The 25,952-nt window shown below is 39.4% G+C and overlaps 1 protein-coding gene across 2 annotated transcripts in view; it reads left to right on the plus strand.

The window, feature by feature from the left end:
- Cpq (carboxypeptidase Q) overlaps window positions 1-25,952 on the plus strand; it is a 435,107-nt gene that overhangs the window by 348,909 nt on the left and 60,246 nt on the right. For both annotated transcript variants that reach the window (XM_005381836.2, XM_005381837.2), the window contains one exon: window positions 8,393-8,594. In XM_005381836.2, the coding sequence (XP_005381893.1) occupies window positions 8,393-8,594 (202 nt within the window). The remainder of the gene's footprint in view (window positions 1-8,392; window positions 8,595-25,952) is intronic.

Here is a 25,952-nt window from a genome sequence, read left to right on the forward strand (position 1 = left end):
TTTTTTGGTTTTTCTCTGGTACCGGGAACCGAACTCACGACCTTGCACTTGCCAGGCAGGCACTTTTTGCCACTGAGCTAAATCCCTAGCCCCTATCCATTGCCTATGTTCATCTATTCTTTTATATATTTCTTCTTTAGATGTGCTGAGCAATTCTTTCATTATTATTGTCATTTCATTTTTTGCCTGAGAGATTATTTTTTATCTGATCTCTTTTATGGCCAGATGGAGTTGCTTCTTTACTTCCATTGCAATCATTTCAGCTATTTCAGGCATTTGTTTACCAAGTTCTCCTATGTTGATGTCTCCTGGACTTGTTCTAAGTGGGGTAGTGTTCTGAGATTGTGTTTTACTTCTTTGTCTTGTCATGTTTGATGCTGGAAGCAGAACGCTCAGTCTCCCTCTTCCCTGGCAGCTCAGCAAAGGTCACCAGTGTCCCTAGTTTTCCTGGTGGTCAGGCTTGCCCCTCAGTGTCCACTGAGATGTGCTGCTTAGTCTGGGGCCTTCCAGCAGGTGGTGAAGTGTATCTAGTTTTCTCGGGTCTCAGGGGTGAACTGTGATGTCAGCCAATGGCAGACTGTCTGATCCAGTGTCCCTTCACAGCTCAGGGCATACATATGACCCAGAAGTGGGCTGCACTGGTGGCATAATCATGGACCAGTGGTTCTGTGTCCCCAGGCAGTTCAGGGCGTAGGCAGAACCCAGACAGGAATTGCAGGATCAGCAGTTCATGGGCCACCTGATTCTGCATCTCAGGGTGTGCACAGGAGCCAGACATGGACAGCACTGGTGGTGGTCACAGACCCCCTGTGGCCGTGATCTCCAGGAGGTCAGGGCACAAGTAAAGCATAGATGTGAATGGCAATGCCAGCGGTTCATGGACCACCTGCTCTAGTACCTCAGATGGTGCAGGGCATGCCCAGGTAGGGCCCAAACTCAAACCTTGATTTTAGCAGTTCATGGCCCTTCTGAGTCAGAATCTCCTGTCTGCACTTGGAGTATGGAGGGCGGAGACTCAGACTGCAATGGCAGCAGTAGGTGCCCTGTCCTCTTCATACACTTTCGTAGATCTCATCACTTGTAACTGCCGGTTATTGCCTCTGCTGCTAAACTTTGCCCTTCTGTAGGAGGTGATTTTATCTCAATTTTCTTTGTATACAAATGCATTCATGAGGAAGTTGGCAACATGATATATCACTAAAACCAGGAAATATTTGCAAGATAGTGAACAGTTAGTGATCCTACCAAGACAAGGGCTACAGACTGAGACTGCCTGTGGCAAGCAGGGAAGTATGGCTATTCTAGTCCTAGGTTTCTGTTTCAATAACTACTGAACAAACACATATGCTCTGGAAGAAGTACAGGTAGTGAAATATGACTTAATATTTTGCTTTAATTGAAGATCAATATGTTGGAAATAGTGTTAGGAAAAGTATTTCTTCATCTGTTGCCAAACTTATTGGAGACTCTGTCCATTATTTTTCGCAATGTTCCTCATTTAAAGACCCAAGAAATAATTCCTCTTAGAAGTGAATGCTGGGAAAATGTTGCTTTTTGCAAGGAACTAGCTGTGTGCTTTCTTTCCCTACTAAATGATAGCTCAGTAATACATCAGTCTTCTTCTTTACATTGGCAACCACAAGCTAGAACTAAATTATATGTTTAAATTACTACTGGACCATATCAAAATGTTCCCAATTGTGAATTTTCTTTACCTTCAAGCATTTACTGAGCACCTCATGTACAATGAGCTCTGTTTTTAAGCCAAAGATACAACAGAGACAGACACAGATATGTGCCTTGTCTTTGTGACATCTTGGCTTGTGAGTATTTACCTAGATAGCCTGTAAATATGGCACTAGGAGAATTTCTTATAGGAAGCCTTTAATTCTTGCAGGAACAAGGCAAATCCAATCAAAACTGAATGAAGTGCAGCAAGTCAGCATATTAGATAGGAGTGTTTTGTACTAATTATGGAAGGCCTGAGCAGACAAATACCCAGGCTTATATTTGGGTATTATTCTTTTTCTTTTCCTTTTTCTTTTTGTTGAGACAGGGTCTTGCTATGCCCAAGCTGATCTCAAACTCGCAGTGATCCTCCTGCCTCAGTGTCCCAAGTACTGGGATTATAAGTGTATGCCACCAGACATGGCTATTCTTTTTGTATGAGGTTTCAAACCCACTACTGTGCTTTTAAAAGAGGAAGAAAGACATATTTAAGAAAATATAATTATTTCTAAAGTTATTTTAGTATCTTTACTAATATTACTATAGAGTGCTTGATCAAATAAGGCATATGATAATATTATCATAATCCAAAGATGCTATAAGTGGTTATCTGTATTCCAGAGATAAAGGAGAATTTATTAACTGGGCCATAATATGATATGCCCTTGCACTGAATAATTTCATTCCCAAGTATATAGTAGCCTATTTTACAGGACAAGAAAATGCTACATGCTGTGTTGTAAAAAGAAATGACCTATCTACTTATGAGAAGATGAACTCAGCTGTCAGTTAAAACCTTAGAGGGAAGAAAAGCTTTTTTGAAAAGCTGGCATAGTCTTCCCAACCAAGAGGAAGGCAAGAGAAGTCAACCAGAAAGCATCCTCCTGTCTGACATGTCAACACTATCAAACACAAGAAACACATCTTTCTGTTTATTTAGCACAACATGATGTTAAAGGAAGTGGTTGATGGAAGGAAGGGCTCCTCCTTGTGCCAGTGCAGTCTTATCTTTCAAACGTGTGGAAAGAAGGGAGTTGTTGGAGATCAGAAGAGACTGACTGAGAGGTAACCTCTGTGGGATGGGATTGAGAGGGATAGAGAAGGAAAGAGCCCAGCAAGTTACTTTCATGAAACTAACTGCATGGAACACTTCTCTTCCGTAATTGCATATGTAAATAAATCTGAAATGGATAATATGAAATATTTGACCACTCTATGGTATTTTTAAAAAATAAAAATTTAATTGTGAAATTTTGAGTTATACTATAAATTTTGAGTTATTCTGTCAATTATGTTGCTACAGTATCACAAATAAATCAGAAACTGTGATAGATATTAATTTGCCATGTAAGCCTTTTTATAGTAACTTACCAAATAATCTGAATTTTTTTTTTTTTTTTACTAATACTGAAAGCAAAGTGAGTACAGATTTTCTGGATAAGTAAAATATATCTTTCAGCCAATGTTCATGCCACAGTTTTAGACTGCTGGTGTACTATTGTTACCACAGTGACATTTATAGAGGGATCATATGTTTTCCATAAGTTTAAAGATTATTCAAGACCTCGGCTAACACAAGAGGAGAATTCATTGAGGTCTAGAGTGCTTCAAAAGACATTGTAAAAAATGCAATTGCCTGAAAACACAGGTTTGTGTCACAACAGAAAGCTTCTGTGCACACATACAGAGTGACAGAGCTGGAAAGGGGTCTCCGGAGCTATTCATTTTGCTCTCCATCTCCAGGCAAAGTGGTGGCTAACCCACAATGGGTGTCTGCAAGTTCAGTATTAATGTAACTTGCCCAGTATTGCCCATTTCCCCAAGCCGCAGCCTGCTTAGCTGTCAAATAAAAATAACTTATGGCACCTTACCTTGTCATCATTCTTTTTCTAGATCTCCCTTGAGTACTCCAGGCTGCTCAAAAATGAATGCTGGAGCATATCAAAAATAAAACTGTGAACTCCAGGGTAGACCCATGCAGAAAGCAAAGCCTATATTTGACTTCATATAGCAGAAGAAAACTCTTTACCTATGATCTGATTATGGCAATGGTTCGAGTTGCTGCTTGTGGAAGAGCCACTGTATTCACCCTTAGAAAAGGGAATTCCAGGGCCAGTGGCACAGCTGGGAAAGCTGATCACAGTTGCTCAGTACACACATCACGAGATGAGCTGCTTTTCAAAGCTTGGTTTTAGCCTACCACCTGACCAAACAGCATCACTACCAACTGAAGAAAGCCTCCTCAATTCAATCTGCAAAAAAATGAACTCCACATTGACACAGGGCAATCAGCCTCAGTACCCCCTTCTCACCCCATTAAATGTTAATAGTTTTGATTGCCCTGTGTCAGTGTGAACTATTTTTTTGAAAGTTGAATGAGGAGGTACATAATTAATTCAAATAATCAAGCAGCTTTTTCCTTTTCATTTGATTTTTAGGATTTCATTGTTATTTTAGATCCAAACCAAAGACACACTGAGAACCATGAGAAAATAGCACTTGTTTTCTCATCAGTTATTTCCTCTAGATTATAAGAAAAGAAACTTTTGAATAAAGAAGCAGCCAAATTTGGGAGTAGAGGAGATGTAATTGAATTTGAGTCTGTATTTCTGAAGAATTGCCTGGAATTTTATGAAAGCAAAGAGTACAAACATCCTCCTTGTGTTTACACTAGGAAGTAAAAGTTTTAAAACATGCAATATGTATCTGAAACAGTTTTCTTCTTTCTAATCTTGTGTTGCACTCAAAGAATACTAATGGTTACCAAATTGTTTTTTTTGGCAGAATAGCCTATTGCTTAAAAAAAAAAAACCAGAAGTATAAGATGTGATTGTAGTACATGACTAAGTTATGAATCCTCAGCCTTGAGCAGGTGTTAACTAATCTAATGATCCCAATGCAGGAGATTACCCAAGAGCATTTTTTCTACATTGCATTCTATATATTACATGGTAATGAATGACAGTTTCAATGACTGCTATTATAGAGATGTTTCCTTTGTTGAGAGAACAAAAGGGGGCTATAGATAATGTCTGAGCTTATTGAGCTGCTCAGCCTCCTCATCTATGCGCCCTGGCTTGTCTCACCCATAAAGCATGGGTGAGGGCTGGTTATCTCACTCATAAAGCATGCAGTCTAAAGACCCATGCAGTCTTTAGAAGTGGTTTTCTTTGCACACCCTGTAAACAAGAGGATGAATATCTTGTTACATGTGCTATAAAGGGGTAAGTAAAATGAACATAGTCCCCCTCCCTGTCACTAGCAATAACCAGTTTTTCACATCTACCCTGAGTGTATCCCCAGAAGCTCATGGCACACTAAGATATCTGGATGTTGGTGATGACATATTCCTGAGAAGCAGAGGATCTAACAGCCCAGTGACCCAGCTATTCACTCCAGTTCCTTTGTGCTCAGACATTTTGTTTTCCCAACTCCTTCACCATGTGCTAATGATTAGATGGTGGCTCCATAAATAAAGGGAAAAGGCAGTGTCATGGGTGGTGGGTGGTTTGTTTTCTTAGTCCTTTTTTGAAAACATATGGAGATGTTTATATATAAATAGAAAATAAGAGAACACTGCTGTCATGTCAGCAGCAGCTAATATAGCCACACATGAATGGACATCAAATGTTTCTCTACCTACTCCAACATTTTGGGTTGCTTATATCTACACATCTGGTCTTATTTGCCTTGAAAAGGTATTTTATTATTTTATTCCTAGTTGGAAGTAAACTCTGGAGCAAGAATTTTGTGTTGTTTTGTTTTTCACTCCTTTCATTGTGAAATTATTCTATCCAAGTAGACCTTGATTATGAGCATGAAAAATCCTTTTTAAAAATCCGTATATTTGTGGAACTGGAGTCTCAGTGTTTCTGACTTGTTGGTGAGAAATTAGAAGTGAGCCTCAGGATGCAGGGTAGTGGAACATGGAGAACACAGGCCGGTAGAAGCACACCTCTAGGTATGAGTTCTGGCTGCACCACTTACTAACCATGTAACCCAGGGAAGGTTCAATAACCTGAGTAAACATCAGTGGCTGCTCTGTGAAATGAGAAATACAGTTGCGTTTATCTCGACACTTCATGGGATGAGCTGCAAGGCATTCATGCAGTGTAAGAAGCACTGCAAAAATGTTACCTGCTTTACAGTAGTCCCCTTGTCCTCCCATGTCATGGAGGAAGAAACTGAGAGATTATACAGAGTACCCAGAGTCACACAGATAAATATTAGTTAACAGGAGGACCTGGACCAGTCTGGGTAATTCCAAAGTCCACACACTTCTTTCCTCTGCTAAAATGTTACCATATATGTGGCCTGAGGTACCTTTGAAAGCTTCTGCATTTACATTACTCCTTCCACTCCTATCGACATACTGTGATATGCACACTGGCATGCCCAAACTATGATATTCTGTGACCTGAGGACGTCTGTTCCCCTGCAGTTAAAGAAGGCCAGGAAGCACTTAGTGAACATGCTGTTAGAAGCCCTGGTAAGTTCGATTTATGCAACCAATTTGACTTTGGTCTGCACAGCCCTTTGCTTTAAAGTTTGTAGAAGACCCCTATGTACAGGTTCATTATTCAAGCTTAGGAGACAGCATTTGTCCCAGCTTGGAGTTGAAGAAGCCAAGGCCCAAGGTTACATGATTTGCTGAGACAAGGAGAGACCAGTCACCACCCTCTTTTGTAGCACAGTGTCAGTTGCTGTGTCAGGAATAGACTGTATCCACCTCTCCAGGTTGCTCATTACTGTTGGGTCTGACAGCTACACTGCTAACTGGGTCCACTTTTAACCTAAATAGTACATAATTAGGAGCAGTTTGCCTTTTTTTTTTTTTTTGTCAGAAGCATGGGATCTGCCTGCAATATGAGAATCTGCACATATAAGATGGCCCAATTTTGTTTTCATTTGTACGATACATTGTGATTTTTCTTTTCTTCTTTTTGTAAGGGAGGCGGAGTTTAGGGTGGGCATATAGCAAGGTCTACACAGGAAGAGGACAAGGACTGCCAAATTACACATCCACCTGCCGATCTCGCGGCAGCATGCAGTTAAATGAATATAGGACATGAATGCAAGTCTTTTGCATACCATTAACTGTAGCGATGGTACCATAATGCAGCAGCCATAGCTAAAAGCTGAGGTGCTCCTTTTATTAATAATGCCCTGAGTCTTTCACAAAAATTCCTAGAACTGAGAGTGGAAATGTGAGCAGGCTTCTGCTTTGTTAACCTTCTCATCATTAACAGTGACAACCAAAACGCTGGTGTCCTTAGGCCTTAAGTTCAGGCCTATAAGGGCTGGCAGCATCCTCTCTGAGAGCCCACAGCTGCCCTGGCCTTTGTGGCATCAGTATACTTTCACAATGAATGTTAGGAAATCACTGTAAAGTAGAATCTGCTTTAGGAAAAATTACTTATGCAACGCTCCACTTGTTATGCAAGTGGAAAAATCATTTTAATGCAGAGCAAGTGTTACTTATCACTCCAGTCACATGTGAGCGGTGGCAGTGTGTGGTTTGGAACACAGAGGATTTCAGAGCCGGTGCTACCATTTGCCAGCTGTATGGCTTTGAGCACATCATTTGACTTTTCTGATCCTGAGTTCCTTTCCTATAAAAATGCATCAACCATAAAGCTGCTTTGTCTATTTTATGGGTTGTCAAAGAAGACCAAAGGAAACTGCGAACATGAAAGCTCTCTGGAAACGCTGTACAAATGTTATTATCGATTGGAAACTAGATGAGGAATGAGGAATGAGTAGCAGCACTGTCCGAGGATAGTTTGGGAATAACTCAACAAAGGTGATAGCAGGTCAGTCCTAGAGAGGGAGTTGGCTCCTGAGGAACAGAGGGCCTGGCCAGCTTGATGAGCCTTAAACTTGCAGGTCATGGCTGGGCAACAGTTTGGCTGCTGGCCTGCCCACAGCCTGTGATGTTTTAAGCTCCTGCAGTGACAATACTGGCTACATGAAATCGCTGTGTGCTTTCTTACCAGACTTTACTTAGAAAGAGTTTACAAATTGGCGGCCTGGCAGAGATTAGAGTGCTGCGGTTTTACACCAGGGAGAGCAGTGTTTCATGTCTTATTCTATTACTGCCCTCCTTGGGGATTAGACGAATGGAACAACAACAAAATCAGAAAGCGAAGACAAACCTGTCAGTTTGATGCCTGTTAGCTGCAGAAGTCACAATTAAAAGAAGGTAGGGTATCTCTTTAGAGGAAAGAGGTGCAGATATAAGTCCACAAAGCATAATTTCTTTTGTTTGAGTATGGCTAACACTCTACTGACCCTTGCCATAAAAAAGGAATTGCACTATTAAATGCTTAAGAAATTACACAATACACAGTGGATGCTTAAAAAAATTGATTGAAAGAATATTATTACTAGTAGAAACAATTCAGCAATCTTAATAAATTTCCTTTATTGTCCTTCTCAAATCCTTTTAAATCAACTGTCGAGTTTGGCAAATTCCAGGATGAGAAATTATGCATCTAAGAACCATTGGCTAATAGGCCAACCAGATCCAAAGTCAGGCAGAGCAGCACGTATTTGGGCAGCAACTTGGGAGGAGATAAAATACTTGGTTATTATTATTTGATTGTTCCCAAGGAGAAAGTATACAAGCAACAGATATGCAAGACATATTTTTTCTTTTGTTTAGGTAAATATTTCCAACTACAGTCTGGTGATGGAGTCTGACACAGGCTTATTCTCACCCACTGGGCTGCAATTTACTGGCAGTGAGAAGGCCAGAGCTATCATGGAGGAGGTCATGAGCCTGCTACAGCCTCTCAACATCACTCAGGTCTTCAAGGACGCAGAGGGGTTAGACATTAACTTCTGGATCCAAGCTGGAGTGCCTGGTAAGAAAGAAAGATGAAACAGATATTCCTAGTGTATCGCTACTGACATAGATGTTCCCGGTATACTGCGACACGGCACAATGGTCTGATAGGCCAGTAATGCATAGAAACCCTAAGCATTTGTCTGTAACACAAAATTACCAGTTGATTTCCAAAACTGGGATAATGGTGTTCTCCTTGTATTTGTTTACCCATCTGCCTCTTCATTTTAAATTATATCCCCTCACTCATAGAGATTCTCATCTAATGATCCTAGGGATGGAATTAGATATCATTTGTTTCGTTTTGCTTTGTTTTGTTTTTCAAAGAGATATTTGATGATTGTAGCACAGTGGTCTCATAACCAAAGTTTGGGAAATACTTAGAAGGCAATTATTACTACTAATATCCTTCTAATTCTGGTCCTGTGCTGAGGAACCATCGCTGAATCAAATACTATGGTAGGTAAAATTTTATCATTACATATTTATTCCTTTAGGTTGGGGTGCTTCCAGCTGATTGTGCTTTTCTTTAATGAAAAGATGTCTGTTAAGAGGTTGCATGCAAGCACTGCTCTGCTTTGATTAGTGATTTGGCATGTGAATATCCTGAAGAGAAGTCCCAAGCCCCTGGAGACAGGAATGCAATTATGAAATGGGAGTAGACTTGGGGAGGTAACAGGAATAGAGGCCAAAACAGTCTCAAAGAAGACAAACACAGACGACTTCATGCTTTTGACTAGGATGGGTATGGAGCAGGATATTAAGTACTTATGACCAAAGGCTTTCCTTCAATACCATTATATCCATAATCAAAAAAGCTGCTGCGCAAGAATCCATTACAAATTGTTTTGTGCTTGTATTATGCAAACAGCCTTAGAACAGTTTAACATTGCTGTTTTTGTGACTTTTTGTGGCTACAAAATAATGGGTATAAAAACAATGTCTCCAGGTCCATCCCACAGAAGCTTTTCTTTTTGCCTGCAAAGTAAATTTCGCCAATAGCATAGAATACTATATGGATTTAAGATTTTTAAAAAGCCTTTTCTGGAGAGACTGTATATTTTAAAGAAATATTTTAGGGATCAAAGTTTATAATAATTTTTCATAACCAAAAAATAGACGCTTTCTTTTATTCCAATGAGATGACCCAAACTGGCTGTGTTGATTCTGGGCATATTTTAATCGTATTTTAAAATTCTCTGAGAGCAACATTTCCATTCACAGTGCTGTTATCGATGGACAGATCCAAGACACTTTACATAAGCGTCATCAATCAACATGACTGAAGTACAGAGAGGAGAGTTTTCCTTTAAGGTGTACAGAATTTGTTTGAAATTTAAAATTCCTCCTAAGCCTTAAACTTTTTAACAGGAAATTCTGAACATTTGAGAATCTCTAAGTAAGCCACAGGGTTGTAGCTGTGAGGGAAGGACTGGTAGATCAGGTTGAATTCAAGTGGAGAGCTACCAGGACTGGCCAAAGGGAAAGTGACAAGGAGCTGAAACTTATGACACATTGGGATGATAAAGCTTATATCTGCCCTGACTCAGTATTTCTTGATTTTTTATGCTTGATCATGAAGATTGGCCCTAGCTTTATTCCTTCATATGTGCAAGCTCTATAAGGATGGCTCTCGTAGAATAATTAGCAGGCTGATTTGATTGTCTTTGGCTACAGTCAGGTCTTTTCCATCTCAGCCACAGTGAGGTCAGATTTGATGCTATCTAGTGGGTCATAGTTGAGAGTCTGAGTCTATTGTGGTTATTGGGAACTAATAGCTTATAACTTATTGAGCTCCCACTATTTGCAAGGTACTTCTTTAAGCTTTTCACAGATGTGGGCTTTCAGTCTGTACAACCATCATATGAAGGAGGATGATTATCCTTTCAGATGAAGAAACAGATTCACAGGGCAAAAATGACTTGCACAAGGCTATGTATCTCAAAGGGCTCGAGTTCCCCTGAGAGCAGGTCCTTATAGTGTCAAAGTTGGTGGCCTGTTTCCCACAATATGTAGAAACCAGGGCAGTCTGGAGTGCTGAGAGGGTCTTTGAAATCCCTGGCAGCATCTAAAATGTTTACATTACTCAGCTCTTGCTTATGCAAAGAATTCCAGTTCATTCTTGCTCCAAAATAATTTAGCTCTGGGAGAAAGGAGTTTGTTATTGTAAATAAGTACTTATTTCTTTTTGCATTCTTTATTCTACTCCCCTCTCTACCTCTGGAGATCAGAAATGTTTATATACAGTCAGTGGTTCACTTAGACAACTAGGAATATTTCCTGGCGTTATTTTTAAATGTCCTTTAGAGTATTATAAGGTTGAACCAAAATTTGCTGATTTCCCACTATGATTATTAAGCTGGATTTTGATGTTTCACATGTGAACTACTCCTGGAAAAAAAATAAAAGAACTGCTCGTATTTTAGTCTTGTTTTTTATTTAAAATTTAAAGAACTTTAGAAAAAATATAAAAATCATAATTTATCTGAAATAGGAAATAAAAATGTACCAGTTATATACTCTATTCTTGAAAATCTGGCAAATGGAAATAACTTAAACCTAAAAATAAGATTCAAAATACTATTTAATTTGTGATTTAAGTAACTTCTTAACCAACTTTTAAAAAGGGAATGAGAAGTAATATTTCCAAATTCCATCTATCTTTTTTTCTTTCTCCTTTTCTTTCACTTCTTCCACCAATCCATAAGCATTTATTGAGCCCCTGCCATGACCTAAACCTATTTAATTTCTATAATCTGAAGTGATCCCATGATGCCTGGGTCCTGGTTTGTTTAATGTTCCATGTATGCAGAATTCCAAAATATTAATAAAGAGCACAGATAAAATCCAAAATGATTTTACTATTTACAGAAGATGAAGTGGTCCATTTACGAAGGATCGTTTTGGTGAGAGGAAGGAAGAAGCCCTTCACCCTCTAGACGAAATCAAGATTTCACTTATTCTGTAGGATAATGATTACCGTAAATATAAGCACTTTAAGGAAAACGTAATTCTAAAAGGTATCTTGGACATGCTTTTCACATAAACTCTATGTTCTAAATTGTGACACTCCAGCCTCCTCCACTTGTCACCTCCTTCCACGCACCTGCTCTTCCCTCCAAATCCCCGGTCCCTAGATGTTCTTTAAGAGACACCGTGTCTATGAATCCTTTGTCAGCCTGCAGCACTCCTCTATTTCTTTCATTGCCAGACCACTTCCGGTCTTCAGTCCCATAGTCTGGTGCTATGAATTACACATCATGACACACTCCTTGGATGATTAGTTTATGTACCTCTTGTCTCCTGTGGTCAGTGATCAGTTTTCTGAGTTTAAAGTCTATACTGTTTACTAATTTGCCTCTTCCATAGCCTTTAGTTCCATCTGGGGAAATATTTAAATTTGTGTAATTCTTACTTGAGACATGAAACAAGAAGACTGAAAATAATCATTTTCTTAACAAAATTTTGGTGCCTTGGATTACTTATAAAAAGATGCTGAGAAAAAATCACCCTAAAAACATTTTTTAAATACTTGAAGAGGAAAATTAATGATGTTACTACAGAAAATAATGAAGTTGTTCCCTGAGGCTTTCAAAGACAGTACAATAATAACTTAATGTGACCTTAGAAAGATTTAAATTAGCCTCTATTCACTGCAGATTGTGGACAGAGTAACTCTTAATTATTTTTTGTCACTTCCTCCAGGTTAGCATGAGAGAAGTCAGTTCATGATATGTTGGTACTGGGGAATAGTACAGGGTGCTCAGATATCTCTGAGTGCATCTTGTTGAACACCTTCTTGAAGGAAAATCTTCCACAAAATATATACTTATGAAAAAAGTTAGATACCTTCCTGATTAACCTAAGAGAGTGAGCCTACTCTTACTCCACATTTGCCAGTGAGAATTTCTCCTTTCATTTCAGAATCCAGGATGAAATTTTTTTCCAGTATGTTGGTTTGTGGTAGACAGTAGGCTGGAAAGAATTAGAGGCCTCAGTATGTTTTCTGGCTTCACATCTATGTGTGCGAATGTTATATTTTTTTCTTTCTAAGCCTCACTCATTTGTTATTAAGCATCCTTGCTAGTCATCCGCAATATGGCAAAGGGAAATCAGTAGTAAAGAAGATAGACTTGATCCGTATCACACAGATTACACAGTGTAGTGAGTGAGACTTGCTTATCTCATCTGTGACCTCCCAGTCATCATTTCCACCAAGCATTTTCATATGGCCTCCGGCTCTGTCCCCTGTCTCATTGACTGGTTCCATGATCCAAAAACCTCAGCATAATCTGTGACATGCAACCAAATGGTTTCTAAGGCCTGCTGGCTTTAAATCTCCTCCCTCAGACCTTGCTCCATTACAACTCACTGATGGCTGTGGCAGCCTCCTCCTGATACGCTGTCCAGCATTTCCAGTCCTCTTCTGCCTAACTGCTTCATTGCATCCACAGTGAACTTTGCAAAATGAAAATTGCTGTATCATTTGGGATGCATTTGTCTGAAAAATAAAACAGAAGACTTAACTCAGAATGGCAGTAAGGGGGTTTTAAAATTCTCTTTCAAAGAAGTCTGGAGTGAGTGGTTCCGGAGTACTTAATTTAGTCACCCAGCCAGAGACAAGGCTTTTGGTTCTTCACATCTTCACCTTGCCATCTGTAGTGGGTCTTCAGGTTTGTCTCTTCATGGTCCCAAACTAACTGCAGTTGTCCCAAGAAACACATTTTTACACATACAGTAGTGTAAGAGAGAATGTCTGTAATTAATGTTCATTCCTAAGAGGGAGAAACTTTTCCAGAAGCCCTAGAACAAGTTTCTCCTCCATCTCATTGGCCAAAGTTGTGACACGTCTGTGGCTAAATCATGTCGTGCAAATAGAGTAAGTGCACAGTTCATGAGCTTCCTGGGAAAACTGTCAAGACTGACTTTACTGATTAAATTTTACTTCCTCAGCATAGAGTAGGGGCAGCTCCTCGCTGAAATAGAACACCCTGTGTTCTCGCACGTCTTTGCCCCTGGGTCTGCCCTCTTCTATCTGTCTTCATCAGGTAATTCCATGAATCATTTCATTGCTCTCCTCTTTTGAAACCCTTTTCTAATGTCCTTCCACCTTGAAGAATGTCCCTGGAATATGCTCCCAGAGAGCCCTGAACACTCCTCTCCTAGTAGCATTTACCCTGCCCTTATAATTGTGATCCATTGTGAATTTCTCAGAATTCCCAGTGCCTGAAAAGTTCCTGGCCCTTGACAAATGTTCATGAGTCAAACACTGAAAGGTAAGATCTAGGTTTGTAGGAAGCAGATACTGTGAGAAGAGTTTATTAGATGGACTGGACTATGCATCTGTAATTACATTACTTTTGTAATAATAGTGCTTCACTGTGTTGTCCTTTTCCTTTGCATATATAATGGTAAAAGTCATATGTGGACTTCTTTCATCTAACCCATGATTCCATGTTAAATGCCAACTGTACAGGGCACTCAGAATTTCATGTGCTTTCATTATTGCTTATTTCTGTCCAGTACCTCCTATGGCATTATGCAGAACTAAATGAAAACTTTCCATTTTGACATTCCAAAATGCTTTTGTCTAAAATGTTCCAAGAAAGGAAACAACTGGGACACAAGGAGGCATGGCTACAGAAAGTAAGCTGAGGTTTCAGGTTGGACCCAGGATGTGTGTGTTTTCCAATCACCAGATGGAATAGTGCAACCCAGCAGTTGTGTGTCCCCTGCTGTGTCCAATTAAAAGATGCTTTCTTATGGTGAAAATCCTCTGTGAAGTGGTGTTTGCAGAGGTAGGTGCTCCATGGTGAGTAGGTCCCACCCCACTGAGAGCAGAACAAGGGCATGCTCTGGTTTGGGACTTCACCCTCAAGCCCTGTGGAGATAACAAAAGAAGTTTTGTTCAATCAGCAAACACATCCTGAGTGCCTGCCGTAAACTAGGCACTGTTTAGACTCAGGGTAGAGCATGGAAAACACTGACCAGATCTCTGCTCTTGTGGAGTTGACACTGGCTGTGGAGGAAGGGATGGTGAGAGACAGACCATAACAAAGAAGTAATTCAGGAATGGAAAAAAAATTGAAGACTGATGGGGGTTATACAGAGAAATATAGTAGGTGGCTACATCTTACATCTTCAACTCAGGTGAGTCAGAGATCTTGCTTTATTCCTTGACTGCTTTATTCTGGATAGACATGTATAACATACTATCCCTCATACTGTCCCCTAGAAATTGCTCACCACACAACTACCATGATAAACTGCTTACATTCTTCCCCCTTCAGTAAGTTTGCTTCGGGTCTGACAGAAGCCATTGGGTATCTCGCCCACAGTACACCTGCCTTCAGCTTTCAAAGATGATTACAGACCCCGTGAAGAAGGTATTGTTTGTACCACGAGGTGGTTAGTCATGCACTGCCTTGTGAAGCCTCTTCTAGTGTTGCCTTGAATGGTTATTTAAAGCACACATTTTCACTTTGAAGTGAATGTACTTTGTATTTTATCTCCTTAACTAAACCAAGGACCAAGAGAGTATTTTATTCTTATTTATATACCCACTCTGCTCATTATTACCTGGCACATAAAAGTTTACTGATTAGATGTATTGATTTGAAGATGAACACAAGACAAGTTGAGTAACAATAAAAGGCAGTTTTTGGGTACAGCTTCTCAATAAATAACGTATACAGAAGAGCTGCAGGAGCCCCAGGACAGAAGATAGGGAAGAGCTACAAGAGGGGCATGTAGATGGATATTGAAAAGTTAGTAGTATCACAGGGACAGAAGGGGTAGAGAAGGACATTCCTGGTGAGAGAAATAATAGGCACAAGCAGACGTTCCTGTGGGAAACGTGTCAGGAAAATGACTTTGCTGGGAAGTTCAACTTGGAGAGCAGTGGGCAGAGAGAAGTTGAGGCAGATGAAGAAGTGCCACAAGTTTCAGGCTGAAAACACTTGCAGATGATGCAGAGTGGCCAGAATTCCTTAGCAGGGAAGAGGTTTGGTGAAAGCAGTACTTTAGGACGGAGTCTAGACAGCTTACGCTAGAAGTATCCAGACCCCGCCCGAGTAGGAGGCTCAAAGAGAGAGCCTGGAAGTGAGATAGGAGTTTGAAGATGCAGCCAAGGGTTAGAAATGATTAGATGCTGCACTACTGCTTTGCTTCATGCCCTCCTAGGGGTCCTCATAAGCCCTGTTTCTCATGTTTCTTTCTACCATTTTCTGTGCTGAGTTGGGATCTGAATCCCATTCTGAGGATTTGGGACAGTGAGAGATTTTGAGCAGAAGTGAGATATGGTAAGACTGAATCCAGCCACTGAGTCAGTCTCATCTAACCCAGCTCATCCTCCTTGGAAAATCTCAAGACAGGACCCAGCTTTAGGACCGGCAGATCTCACTGACTGAACTGCATGTCTTCTGGCAATTCTTGGTAAAATTGAACTTTCTTTGATGCTTTGCTACAGAAGTTTGGCCACATTAAGCCTTCCAGTTGGAATGACATAGTTGGAGTGATAAGGCCCACAAAATATTGCACTGTGATTGGCAGTGGGTGAAATGAAATTCTCAGTTAGCACAAATAAAATCTGAATACTCAGACATAATGTGCTCATTGAAGCTTTGGGTTAAATAAATCTTGGAGTATTGTGATATTTCATAGGTTTCTTGAAAAGCTCTGCTTACCAATTTAATTACTTTAATAATAATTATGTTATTATGGAAACAACAACAAAAACACTACAATGAAAGATTTTGACAAAATCGAGGTCATATTAGGTAAGGACTTTTTAGTGTGGAAATGAGTTATATCTCAATTATATACAATAGACTATTTAGTTTGAGTAATTTCAATAATTTACTATCTTCCCTTTGCTCAATTTTAAAGCTCAAAAACGGCCACTTAACCTGGAATTTTTGTACAGTCCCCTTATGAGAAATTTCTAACATAATAAATTTAATCTCCTTATTATACCATTATTATAAGAAAGTGTAAGGTTGTGCAATTAATGGTAGCTAAACTTTCCTTTCTAATGTGACATTTGCTGTCTTAATTATCTTTCTAGTTCATAATGTATAAGTCAGATATGATTGAGCTCTGTAAAACCTATTAGTTGTGGATCTACTGAGACTTGATGATTTGTTGCTCACAATAGGACCAGATACAAAATTTGTCCTCAGTATTCTCACTTTTTCTCCCATTCTATTTCTGACAGATGAGAAGGCAGAATCTTATATAGTGATACATGTGGCATAGATGTCATCAACACTCAAAACTATCTTGGAGGTTTAAACCTAACTGAAAATTTTAGACACATCTTGTCTTAGTTACTTTTCTTGTTGCTGATACAAAATACCTGACACCCAAAGTTAAAGAGGGAAAGGTTTATTTAGCTCACAATTTGTAGAGGGTTCAGTCTATACTCAGCTGGCTCCAAGGCAGGGTGGCCAACGACAGAGGGGCAACAGTTCATGGAGGCAGAAGACAGCAAAAGCAAGGAGAGCGGAAGACAAGCCTCTTTCCATTCCTTATATTGTATGCAGGCTACCTGCCCTCTCACAAATATAGCACCCACACCCTTAATCTCAGCATTGGATTATGAATCAATCACAAACTCTAGATTCAGATACCTCCCAAAAAAGCTCTATGACTACATGAGGCTTTAGGAGAACATCGAGACACAAGCCATAATACACCTTTTAAAAAAAAGATTTAGTTCATTATATAAATATCATAATTACAGATGAAGTTGCTCAAGATACTTTGTATAATAATCACTTGCTAAAATGAGTTTAAGAGAAAAAAAGTATTCATTGGCCTTCGGGTCCAGTTTACTTGAGATATTCAGGTTAATAAGCACATGAGGAACGGGATCAATTCCCCCCTGGCCCCCGGAAATCTGCATTACTGACACCTGAGGTGTCCTCTTCTCCCTCACCCACCCCGGCCTGCCCTCACCCACAGAAGTTGGAAAACTCAGTGGAGTTATTTATAGAAACCCTCTCTACGGCTACTCTACTGTGCACATTACCCAAGAGTAGATGAGATAGAACAATCACAGGAGCCCAGACACCATTTGACACTTAAACTCTTCTTAACCACTGACCTTAAAGGTATGGTGGAAGGTGGAAAGTGTCACGAGAAAGGAACAGGATTTACCACTTTCTAGCAATGGGCTCTTAACAAGTTATTTAACTTCCTGGAGCTTCTACCTCCTGATTTGTAAAGTGAGGGCAATAGTATTTCACTGGGGTCTTGTGAAAATGAATATATTTGATAAGTGAATGTATTTGAAAGCCAATTACACCACGTGGTAGATATACAATAAGTGGCTTTCTTTGAATCTTGGGATAGTTTTATATTTAAAAATGGTTGGAAAAGCCTACTACAGACATGCTTTAAAGTATTTAGATTCCCTAGAGAGGACAACTGGGCATATACTTGGCTATTCTATGAAGCATTTCAAAAGATACACAAGTGCCATTGGTTCTCCCTGGCCGTTGTGCCTCCATGGCTCTAAGACAGCACAGGAGCTACTGGGTCCACCATGAACCACTCTGGAGCTTGCCTGACACAGTTGCCTTCCTTAGGATATGGCCACCATGTGTGCAGCACTTGAGAGAATGAAGCAAATAAGGAAAAATGCAGTTATTAATGTTACCAGCTCTTCTATTTCAAAGGATGCCATTGTGGAACTTGAAGTCCGTTTGTAGTCCCTATTCAACTAAGGGACATTGATTAAGAGTTGACAAGAGTTAGAGGTGGTTTACATGAGTCAGTGTGTGAAGGTACACGACCAAGGACACAGAATGGTACTGTGACTCAGAGCAATATCTAGCTCTAAATTATGTACTGTGCACTGACTGTTGTACTCTCTGTTGACAAGAATTCTCATCCAAAGTAGTGACAGTATGACAGTATTTATCAAAAAAATACATAGAGTATGCATCTACTCTGACCTGGAAACTGGGCGGTTTCTTCTTGCCTTATTAGTTTCTCACTGAGACACAATACCTGACAATTTAATACAACCTAAAGGAGGACAGGTTTTATTTTGGCTCACAGTTTGTTGAGGTTTTGTTCCATAGTTGGCGGGCTCTAAGACAAGGCGGCATGGCAGAGAAACATGACAGAGGAGACATTTCTCATGGTCTGGTGGTGGGAAGCAGAGAGTTTAAGGGAGGAGGAAGGGAGTTAGACCCCTCCAGGCCAACCTAACCAGGATTCACCTCCCAAGATCACCTTTAGTTATAAACTCATCAGTGAACTCACCCACTAATGAGTATCACAACCCCATAATCCAGTCACATACCTAAAGCACCACCTATGAGTTCATGAGGTTTGGGGGGATATCTAGATATAAACCATAACACCTCTCTATGCTGCCTTACTGGTAAAACTCTATAGCCAGAAAGCTCATATTTTTCCAGAAGTGAAAATTCTTTTTCATGCAAAATAGGGGAATTATCAATGAAGGAGCCAGTCTTCCCCCAAACCTCTATTTTTTGCAAGAAAGTGATTAAATAGCACAAAACTGCCTACATCAAACAGCCATGATTAAGGTAAACTATACATTTTAAAATTTAAGATCAGTACTTTGACAACACTAAAATATAGGGGGGAAATTAACAAAAATATCTTGGAATTAAAGGAACACTTTCTTAGTTCTTTTTAAACATATGTGTTGGAACCAATTTTATTTAACTTTTTGCTAATATAACCACATAAATGTGTGATTTATGCAGTTTATGTATCTCATGGCAATGTAACATTTTGCTTCTCTGTAATTTCCTTCCTATCCTTCTCTAATTTTTGTCTTCAGCAAATCAAGGAAAGGTTTCGTATTTCTTAACTGTTTAATCTATTTACGAAAATTTGAACTAAGCAGTTTGGCACAATTAAGCAAGATGCCTAATTCATCAAATCTTCATTTTCCTGAGACTCCAATCCTGTCAGTCACCAGAAAGCCTTGTGCTAAGTGGAAGCAGTGTTTCCTGTCCTTTGGCATGGCACATCTGGTGATAATTACAGAGGCACATACAATGGCATTCATATCATGGCATGTGTTTCCCTGTACCTGGGTTCACAGGCCCTCAGGGTCATTTACAAAATTTGTGCTTTTTAACTGTGCTAGAACTCAAAGGTTTAATTTTACCCCAGAATATGTTTATGTGCCTTGTAAAGGAGCTAGTCATTCCTTTTGTTTTCCCATACGTGTGTGTGTGTGCGTGTGTGTGTGTGTGTGTGTGTGTGTGTGTGTCTGTGTGTATGTGTCTAAAACCAAAGAGGAACCACACAGATAATGTACGTAAAATTCATTTTTCTATCTACCCACGGACTTTTGTGTAAGTTGCTTTATTTTTATTCAGTTTTTATTATTATCATATTTATTGGCTTCTTGGGCTTTTTCTTTTTTAATACTGTTTAGTTTTGATCTCATATCTTCATGCTTTTCAGTCAAGATTCAGGCTAAATTTCCTAATATGTACAACATGTGATTATGTCACTGAGGCCCTCTTGAGCTGTGATCTTTCTTTTGGATCTCTTCCTGATTGGGAAGCATATAGCATTTTTCATTCCATAAATCATATAACTCAGGACGTATTTATTATCTAGGAAAGTGGAGCTAAGGATACAAACCATCTATCCAGACACTTCATTTCTGTAATCACAGTACCTGAGATATTTGACAATATTCAGAATATTGACCATTTTCTTGTTTTCATGAAAATATTTGATATTGAATATGCATGACTACAAGAACATTAATGCTTTTCATGTAAAAGAGATCTGCGTTTGGATATTGTGAGGACCTCTTATTAATATTATGAATAATTAAATGAATTCTAGTGGAAGAACTACCTGAAGGAATTATTTAATGGCTGAAAGAACCAGCAGGAAAAGAAGTTGAAACTGAGGTCAGACAATGGGGTTTCATCCATGGTGGTTAGTGGTGTTTCTTAATCTTTAAATGTCAAATGTGTTGTAATACTTAATTGTCCTTAATATCTAAATGAATCACCACCATATTAGTGAAAATAGGAAGCAACTTACAATTTCCTTAGTGTTTATTAAAACGGAGCCTTTTTAGGGACTTCGAGAATTCTCCAGAAGAGGGAAAGCTGCTAAACCCTAGACTGACACATCCTTCAAATGGGAAAAACAGGATGCCTGAATGTGCTTCTTTTCCAGCATTAAACTTTGCATTGAGTTTTCTATTAAACTCAAGAGTATGTGAAGGAAGCAATTTTAATTACTTGGCACTTAAAAAGCCTGCTCTACTGTTCAATGAGTTAGGAATATTTTGAAAAGTTGATTGCATTTAGGGCCAAGCAAATTTACCTATAATAACATTTTCTCTGTATGCCTGAATAATCTTTCAGGAATAAACATTTCCATGAGCTATTGACTCAGACGGGAAGTAGCAGCAAGTAAAGATCTACAATGTGCCACAGACATTGCCCACCTTATTTTATGGGCTCCTGATGATGTCCGTACAAGTAGCTACAGCTGTTTCTGTCCTCCAGGTGAGGAGACTGACACTGAGCCCGGCTAGCAGCAGTTACCTAAGTAGCATGAATTGTAGGTCACATCTGAAACGTCACGGACTGGCAGAGAAGCTTGTTTTCCTTCTCTGCAGTATTTGAAAATAGCAGTGTGGCAGCTGCTGAAACACTGAGGCTTTGCCATCAGTGCTGCCTGATTCCCAGAAGACACACGCTCTGCCTCACCTACAAAAATCCACTTGGGGGCTGACTTCTCTGGATTTGTGTCTAAATTATCCTATACATCAAATAATGCCAGCCCCTCTTTCTGGTTTCTGCTTTGCAGCCAGCTTAAAACTTCTCAAAACTCATGTTGTCCCCAAGGAATACTAAGCATATTGTCTTATGTTGAGCAAGGATATGCTGTGCTATCTCATATTAATTAGATTTATGGTATGAAAATTCAGAATCCTTCAGCTTCGTATTTGATGTGTGCCCTATCTCTAATGAGGGAAGATTCCCATCTTGAGGTTTGCTTACATAAAAGCAAAGAAAGTTACCTCCAGGTGTCCTTCAGGGACCTTTCAACTGACATGCCCCCCCCAACATAAGGGAATCTAGTTTCTATGGAAATTTTAATAAACTTCCTCATTTGATAATTAGCCAAATGTCTAGAATGTGACATTCTTTTTTCCACTTGTGGTTATGGCTTAAGGGTTTTTTTGATGTTGTTTGCACCCCCAAGTCATGGTAAATGACCAAGATAGTTACAAAGCTGGCTTCCACAGGCACCTGCTAACAAGTACCTCATAAATATTCAACAGGGGCATTCTGTGCTGAGGGCTGGGGAATTAGGTGACCTGCCAAGTCTGTCCATGTCTAATATCTGTGATAATGGCTGCAAATAACACAGGACAGAAGGAATGGGCTCGTGCAGTGCAAAATTCCAAGAGGAATCAAGACGGCCTGAGGCTCCTGACCCAGGCAGGCAGCCGCATCACCTAGCACACCTTCCCCAGTTGTGGCCGCCAAGGACAGGAGCCACTCTGCCTGGGGAGCGGTCTCTCCCCAGCCTGTCACTGTTGTCCACAGTGATGGGCTCTTCTTTTTTATTTTAATCTTTGTTATAATGGAAATTAGCATTACATCTTGAATAGTAGATGAAGAAATCCAAAACAGAATTTTAAATTTAAAAAGCTTTTCCATTAGGAATCCAGCTGCATTAATTTTGTGGACTGAAGGTAAGCTAAATTAGCCAAGTGTGTGCATTCATTACCTTGTTCTAATCCTCAACATCACAAATGCAAAAGGCTGTCATTAAATCTGAGAACTGACAAGAGCTGGGATTTTTCAATATGAGTGTTGAAAGATTGATTTGAAAAGATCTCAGTAAAAAAAAGAAGGTTATTGCTAACATGAGATATTTTATATTCATAGTGCGTGCCTGGTTTAAAGTGCCTATTTACAGTATCTAATTTAAAAAGTTATACATTTAGAGCACTTGATCAAATTGGGATATTTCTAGTTAATCTGTTCTGGTGATATACAACCACAGTTTGTAAGATACTAGAAATAATATTTTGGTTTTCAAAGCATATTTAACTTCCAGTTATTGAGCATGTTACATAACAAAGTTAAATAAAAAGGGAAATAAAAGAGAATGAGCTATTTGTTTGCCCTTTTTCTTCATAATGTGATTTTGAAAGACAAAGTACTCCCTTGACCTATTTCACATTTTGTGTTTACCCTAGTTCACCTTTTGTGAAAATATTAATGGTTAAGAAGAAATGGTAGTGATGAAAATAGTGGCAATAAATTTTATATAAGAATAGTTAACTTTCATCAAACTAGTTACCAGGTTGGTAGTGAGGTAAAAATGTAACTGTTTCATTGATCTTTGATCAATGAAATTTTAATTTTATAAATAGCTATACTCCTCAATTTATGTATGTGTAGCACATTTTAAACATCTGTGTTCAAAATGACCATTGTGGAAGGGTCATTGGCTTCACTTAAGGCCTGGTGTTTGGTTCTAACTACTGCTTGAGGTCTTAAATGAGGCTCTTCGAAAAAGAAATTTTATACAAATTGTTTACTTTATTAAAGACTGCATAACCTACAGTGGCTTTTTAAAAACCAGCGTGTGTGATTTCACTATGAGTTTTCAAATGTTACACAATTGTTGAAGAACGAAAGCTTACCAGTTTCAACAGTGAAAATGAGAATAATTGAGATTTAAGTGCCAGAGTGGCCGATTGCTGAGGCATCTCTTAGAAGCTCTGTTACCACGGGACCCTCACTCAATTGTGTGGCCTTTATGGTTGTATAGGAGATTTTTGCCTTTAGAACCTGTTGTCTGGCTTTAAAAATGCTGCCATGTTAGAGTAATGGAACGGCTCATAATGTTACCTTTATCATCATTATTTGATTAGTTTTAGCCATAGGTGGCTTAAAAAACCAGTTCAACCAAAAAACTAACATATGTACAGAAAGAAAAGAAATAGACTACCTGTAACTTAGCTATAAAATTGGAAGTCTAAGCTGTACTTGAAATAACTTCTATAGGTGGCCCTTCTATTTAAAAAATCATAATATTACCACTCCTGAAACGCCTAGGTTGCTATTGCTATTAAGAAAATTGCATAATTTCCTTTTACCCTTACAATGTCTTCACAACTTTCCTGACAGTACAGGCTGAGAAACAACTCTCAAGATCCAGTTTAGAGTCTGTACTATGCCCTTCAGTCAAGAGTAAATATAAGGATGCAAATTCTGCTCACATGAAAATAATCTGCTGATTCCTTTCAACTGATGTTAGTACATGGATCTGTCTCATAAAATAGCAGCTTTGTGGCAAGAGAATCTGAAAAATCTCTTTTGGCTTCACATCTGTTTAGTTTGTAATCAGAGAAAACTAAAAGGGCCTCATCTGAAATTTTGTTTGATGACTCCTAATTTAAATATTTGCCACCAACTCCCCTTGTGTGTATTGAACACAATTTAGGATGGATAGGGAATATTGACCATTTCTTTAACTTTGAGTGACATTTTTGAAATATCTACCCCCTGGACCAGGAGGATTCAAACAAAGCAGTTAAGACTTTTCTGTAAAGCTTGTTACACATGCAGATTCCTGAATCCCACACCCCATATACTAATTTCCTAAGTGTAGAGCACTTGCAGAGGAATCTTCTTTTCCTCTATTTCCCTGATTATTAAGATGCAGAGCATCAAGGAGCCATCTTTGGAGTCTTTATTTAGCTTCTTCATGCAGAATTACCTATTGTAAACCCAAGAATTTAGTGATCAAGGTAGTATTTTCCCAGGTTTATTATAATGTTACCAGATTCAGTACCAAAAGGATAACAATGGGGCCGCTTACTCAGAACAACAGTTTGCTGGGTGCTGAGCACGCTCCTGAGTAGGATGAGCTGGGTGATTTCCAGACCCTACTGCTGATGCTCCAGCAACATTGTGCAACTTATTACCACGGCTTACTTTTCTAGTGTGTGAGCGGAGATAATCATCTTTGCCTCCTACCCACATAATGCCAATGCTCCAACAAATATTGAGGCACAATTATAAAAAGAAACTAATTTCTGCATGGAGGTATAATTATATAAGTAACAGGTTTCTAGAAACCAAAATCCAATAAAAAAAAATCCAGCATTTTCTTTATGTTGTATAATAATTTCCATCAGTTTTAGGTGATAGTTTGTTTCAAAAACCACTTCCTCAGAGGCGTTCTCAGAACTGTCTACCTTACCTCCATCCTGTCTCAATTCATTTTGATAAAGATGCAGAGATGGCAAATTAAATGGCATGTTTTTTAACCACCCGCTAAAGGGTGTCCTTGGAAATCTTACATTTCCCACACTCAGAAGCTAGGAGGTCAACCATATTTGACTTGCTGAGAATAACAACCAGCTGCTGAGCTAGCCTAGGATACTGTGTGGGATAAAAAGTCAGGTTCAACCACAAAATCCTCCCCCATAGTGAGTCAGTGTGTGGGTGCCTGTATGCAAGACCTCATATGGGAGCAGAAGGAGCTGAGTAGGGGAAAGCTTTCAAATGGTTTCTTGGAATTAGAACTCGTGCAAGGGAGTACTGTTGCCCACCCTCACTAGAGAAAGTTGACTCATTGTTTTACCCACCTCATGCTCTCCCAACACTTTGGTGCACCTGCAAGTCAGAACAGAGCAGCTAAAGTGCAGGCCCTTTTCCCATTGCTTTGTCTAAGACCAGAAACTCATCCATGGTTGATCAAGCTGGATTTATTACTCACTGCAGTGAAGAACACATGCATTGGGGAGTCACAAGGCATCTCAGTAAAAGGGTGTTAGAAAGGATCTGAGGATTTGGATTTGGATTACAGACAGGTTTGGGTAGTAAGCAGAGGCTGTCTCTAGATTAGGTCCTATCAGGAGTGGAAAAAGTCCTATACTTGAGTATCTTAATAAATTGCATCTGAAGGAAGGGCATCTTGGAGGGAGATTGAGACTATAACTGATACATAAGCAATAGTCACTCATTATTCAGAATGGGCATGTTTGACTTCTTGTGGTTTGCACAATGAATTTGTTTTTTCTGAGCTTAGACAAAGCAACTTGTTTTGACTTGCTTTGTCCCTTTGTTCTGTGATATTAGTTAGGTGTCTGGCAGGATTTAAGACAGACATACACTTGTAAATGTCACCCTGGTTCCCAGATTTCAGCCACTGCCTTCTTCTCCCTCTGTCTCTCTGTCTCTCACCCTCTCTCTCTTCTTCACTTTCTCCTTCTCCCCCTCCCCCTCTCCCTTCCTCCCCCTCCTCTTCCTCCTCCTCCTCTTTCTCCTCCTCCTCATCTTCCTCCTCCTCCTCTTCCTCCTCCTCTTCCTCCTCCTCCTCTTCC

This window comes from Chinchilla lanigera, unplaced genomic scaffold (genome assembly GCF_000276665.1).
Source record: "Chinchilla lanigera isolate Chin_1 unplaced genomic scaffold, ChiLan1.0 scaffold00016, whole genome shotgun sequence".
Lineage (NCBI taxonomy): Eukaryota > Metazoa > Chordata > Mammalia > Rodentia > Chinchillidae > Chinchilla > Chinchilla lanigera.